Genomic DNA, 4,993 nt, shown 5'->3' with positions numbered 1-4,993 from the left:
TGTTGTATTCCAATGATAACCGAGTTATATGCCAAAAGGTCGAGGATCATAGAATATCTGACCACGAAACAATAATGTTTCGACTAAATGTCAATAAACTAAGTGGTGCTAAGGAGGCAGAAGTAATATCCTGGGAGAGATATAACCCAGAGAACTTAACAAGTTTACTAAGGCAGTGCGATTTCTCGAACTTAAATTTTTTTCGATGCTGACGGTATGGTGGAGTATATTACTCATTGCATTATGTGGGCCATGAGGCAGTTGACTTACTCAAAAATAACTCGCATTAGGCAGAGGAACAAATGGTATGATAGGCAATTGACAGAGATGAACAAGTATAAATCTAAATCCCATGAGAAAGCAGTGTTGTCAGGGTACTGGGGTGAATATAATTTAGTGAGAAGCAGATATAAGAAAATGGTAAGGTGTAAAAAAATTAAATACTTAGAGCATAAGGTGGAAATAAATAAGGGTGACAGCCGACTCATGTGGAAATACTTAAAGGAGGTAGTCAATAACACGGAGGTCAAAGAAAATATTGGGGAAGTGATAATAAATAACACCAACTACGTAGACAGCTTTGAAATTGCGGAAAACCTAAATAATTTTTTCGTGGACAGCATTTTGGAAATACATACCAATATAGAGTGTGTAAACTATGATTTTTTCGAGCAACGAGCTCCCACAAGTACGCTAAAATTTGAAGAGGTCTCAACGGAAGACATTCTTCAAATTGCCAAAAAATTTAAGCGGAAAATTGGGGGAAAAAACCTACTTTCTGAAGGTGTTATTAAGGACTCTGTTGATTATATGGGATATTTCTATGCCCTACTTATAAATAAGAGTCTCCAGACAGGATCAGTACCGGAAGAATGGAAAATTTCATCAATAGTGCCCGTCAAGAAAGTTAGAAAAACGGTTAAAGCTGAGGAGCTTAGGCCCATCAATACTCTCCCTAGCTTGGAAAAAATGCTAGAAACCGTTGTGAAAAACCAGCTACAGTACTATGTGGAATCCAATAAAATACTCATAAAAGAACAATCTGGATTCAGAGCTAAACATTCCTGTGAGACTGCGCTGAATCTGGTGCTTTCTCAATGGAAAGAAGATCTGAACAGACACCTTAATGTAGTGGCAGTGTTTATTGATCTTAAAAGAGCATTTGAAACCGTTGATAGGGTCCGAATGTTGGATAAACTAAAATACATTGGTATAAAAAACACTGAGCTTGACTGGTTTAGAAGCTTTCTGTGTAATCGTAGGCAACAAACAATAGTTAATTCAAAGAGGTCTAGTAAGATAGCCGTAGACATCGGATTACCACAGGGCTCAGTTTTGGCACCCCTACTCTTTAATATATATATAAACGATATTAAAAGTTCTCTCAAACATTGTAAAATAAAACTCTTTGCGGATGATGCCTTGTTAACGATCAGTGATAGGGAACTACCAAATGCGATTGTCAAAATGCAAGAAGATCTTAATTCTTTGTATCAATGGCTGTGTTCAAATAAACTCAAACTGAATGTGAAAAAGACTAACTTTATGGTATTTTCCAGAGCGGCAAATGCTGACTCCATAAGCCGTGAATTAAAAATCAAAGATGAAAATATCGAAGAGGTGAAAATTGTCAAGTACCTAGGAATATACATAGACAACAAACTAAAGTTTGATGAGCACGTTGAGTATACAGTCAAAAAGATTGCTAAAAAAATTGGCCTTATAAAGAGATCGTGTAAGTACTTGGGAAGAAGATATAAAACGTTGGTGTACAGGTCAATAGTAGAACCGCACTTTATATACTGCCCAACGATTTTCTTCCTAGCGGGGGACTCCCATGTAGATAAGCTGCAAAAAATGCAAAACCGAGCGATGAGATTCATCCTCAACAAACCGTATGACACACCAACAAGATGTATGCTTGAAACCTTGAATTGGTTAAGCGTGAAGCAACAAGTTTTTTACCACGCTATGAAATTTGTGTACAATATTAAGAAGGGCAACCTGCCGGATTATCTTAGCGATAATCTCCGATATATAAATGAGACGCATACATATTTGTTGAGAGAGAATAACAGCTTCAGACTCCCGAAGTATAGAACAGAAGTGGACAAAAAAAATATTTTCTATAAAGGCTTAAAGTGCTTCAATGAATTACCAGAGGCTATAAAAAATTGTGATACTATCACTCTTTTCAAGCGGCTGCTATTTGACTATTGTAGAACGCAGCCTACAAGATAGTGATGTATCAACAATAGCGTGGATTGGAAACTAGGCCTTTCCAACCACCAAGATATCGAGACTAGGCGGATCGGAAACTCGGCCTTTCCGACTACCTAGACCCTTAGATAATAAACAATAAACGAGCGGATTGGAAACTAGGCCTTTCCAACCGTTAACCGTCACGAAAGCGCGACTGGGTGGATCGGAAACTCGGCCTTTCTGACCACCCAGGAGATATCAATAAATGGAGTAACCCAAAAAGAATAGCGCGGATTGGAAACTCGGCCTTTCCAACCGTCTACATAACTTCCAGGAAATTGCATGCGTGTATAATGACATAAAATAATTGCAGTGATAAAGAAATAATGTTATTTAAAAATTTCTGTAGAGCATTTTGTATTTTGTATTTAATATTTATATTATATTTTAAATCTAAAATCTAATTATAAGAATGTTAAATCTTTGTTGCAATATAAGTCTAACAGACTGTAAAAAATAAATAAATAAATAAATAAATAAATAATTTTGGATGGAAGTAATGCTTGGTTACATCTCGTATTTTTTAACGTTCGGAAATGTATTATCAAACCAATTTTTCGAATAACTACAAAAAAAAACGATCGAAAATGCGAAAAAAAAATTTTGGGATGACGGACCAAATAGTCATTAAAAGCACCCTGCGAATTTAAAGAAAACTAAAATATACGGCAATCACCCTGTTTATCACTCATCACCCTGTGTTTCCGGTAGTGCATTCCAGTCAAATGTCAAATTTGGTGGTGTGATATGGCAGCCCGTTCTACGTTCTGAGTGTGTTTTTCTTTTAGTACGTCTCGACAATTTGCTTTTAAATAAATATACAAGGAAGTAAAACTAAATATAGTGCTTTTAAATTGTTAATATCGCTAAAAAGCAATAGGATTTTGTGTATAGTGCTTTTGAGAGTGCAGGAAATTTAGTATATCAACTGTGATTTCATTGCTATTGGGTTGCTGAAAAAAATCAACCAAAGTTCTAGCTCTAAAAACACGACGATGTGTTTTATATTGCGTTCGGAAAGGAATTGTGTCGCGTTTTCGGTCGGCTGGCAATTAACTTGATTTCTGAATTATTGGGACCGCTGATAGCGAAATAATTGCCTATATTTTCATGTTGAGTTCTTGCTTTCGCCTCTCGGAATGTGGATTTGTCGCTCGCCGTGACCAGTGTTAAAACAATTTGCGTTAAAGCGTAATTTATGCAAAAAGTATGATAGTGCTCGAACTAAAACAATAGATCTGCTGCTACATAAATACACATAAGCGCTATCAAAAGCGCATCACAAACAAAAACGGCGGAAAGCGCCAACCTTGGCGCAGCAGCTGCCTGCTTGCTGTCTTTTCCATAAAACAAAAGGAAAATATATTTCAAACAAAAACACCTGTATGTTTGCTTGCTCCGTAGTGCACTGCAAAAGAACAGAAAGTACTCAGTAAATTGTTTTCTTTTTCGAGCATTGGGAAGTCTTTAGGATAAGCAACAAAATGCCGAAAATTTATATCAAAAAACCCCTAGGAGGCATAGTGATACGTAATCGGAATGCAATTAAAGATGTAGTCATCACGGTAAGTTGAACTAAATAAGTATATAAATAAGTATTTATGTACAGGCATATGTACATATGTATATATATATAGGGTTTGGTACTCCATGTACTTATTCATGATTACATATTTTCAAAATCAAGTCCGTTCACTTATATACATACATATGTATTCATGCGTAAATATTATGTGAGTACCTGATAAGAATAATTATTGGTGATTCACACTAGTTGAACGACAGCACCTACTCATAAAGCATATAAATGCAAAAACGTATCCACATGTGAATACTTGTCACTATGACCTAACCTCCTGCTTTCCACCCACAGAAATTGTATGAAGTACATACATACATGCATACATACATACATACATATATACTCAAAAGCCCGGCGGTGATGATGTTGCGTCAATTTAGTATTTACATAAACTCGTATGACTCGTATATGAATACCCAGTACCTAAACATTCGCACTCATTTTGGGTTCAGAAAAATCTCAAAATTCTGAGTTGTAACCAAAGCGAATTTGTACCTACATGGTGATATCGACAGCACAGAAATAAACTACACTAACAAATTATTTGCACGATGACAATTAAGTTACAAAAAATGTATAAGCATATCATATTGACAATCAACACAATTCGCCTTGAAATTGGTTGCTCTGGTAGCACCCCAATACCGATAGAACATTCTATATTCGTTTCACCATGGTAGCACCCCTTGTATGAATTCGCCTTTGTTGTAACCCTCAAAAAGAGTCAGAAAAGAGTATATTTCGATGGCTGAGTGGAAGATCGATCTATCTTGGCAGCCAGTTCGAAAACAGCTTATCCTAAAAACTTTTCAAGAATGCCCAATTTCGTTGAAGAACGACCTATTTCAGAATTTTATTGAAGAACGCTCTATTTTAGAATTCGGTGTTCGCCCATCGGTACATATGTATGTATGTATGTATTTGGAAAATATTTTCAGTTGAGATAGGGTGTTCTTCAACCAAATTCTGAGTTTCAATCAAATTCTGTAATAAGACGTTCTTAAACCAAGTTTTCTGAGATAAGGCGTTTTCGAACCGGCTGCCGGGATACGTCGATCTTCCACTCAGCCGTCGATTTCCTTACTTAGAACGGCACTCCAATACGAGTGCAAGTTATGAGTCATATTTGAGTCGTGAAAGCAAATATTT

General features: G+C 36.2%; 2 protein-coding genes across 3 annotated transcripts in view; both read left to right on the top strand.

Moving 5' to 3' along the window:
- Positions 1 to 4,993, top strand: part of LOC118747679 (triple functional domain protein) — a 183,585-nt gene that overhangs the window by 95,082 nt on the left and 83,510 nt on the right. The window lies entirely within an intron of this gene.
- The window catches only part of LOC118747680 (hippocampus abundant transcript 1 protein), a 142,910-nt gene continuing 140,753 nt past the window's right edge, over positions 2,837 to 4,993 (top strand). Inside the window, exon 1 of one of the 2 annotated variants that reach the window (XM_036481746.1) lies at positions 2,837 to 3,827. In XM_036481746.1, coding sequence (XP_036337639.1) covers positions 3,747 to 3,827 — 81 coding nt within the window. In that variant the 5' untranslated portion in view covers positions 2,837 to 3,746. The remainder of the gene's footprint in view (positions 3,828 to 4,993) is intronic. The other variant, XM_036481745.1, reaches the window with a different exon arrangement.

This window comes from Rhagoletis pomonella, unplaced genomic scaffold, assembly GCF_013731165.1.
Source record: "Rhagoletis pomonella isolate Grant_MI unplaced genomic scaffold, Rhpom_1.0 Rhpom_scaffold_00012, whole genome shotgun sequence".
NCBI classification, from domain to species: Eukaryota; Metazoa; Arthropoda; class Insecta; order Diptera; family Tephritidae; genus Rhagoletis; species Rhagoletis pomonella.
This window is presented reverse-complemented; position numbering and strand designations above follow the sequence as displayed.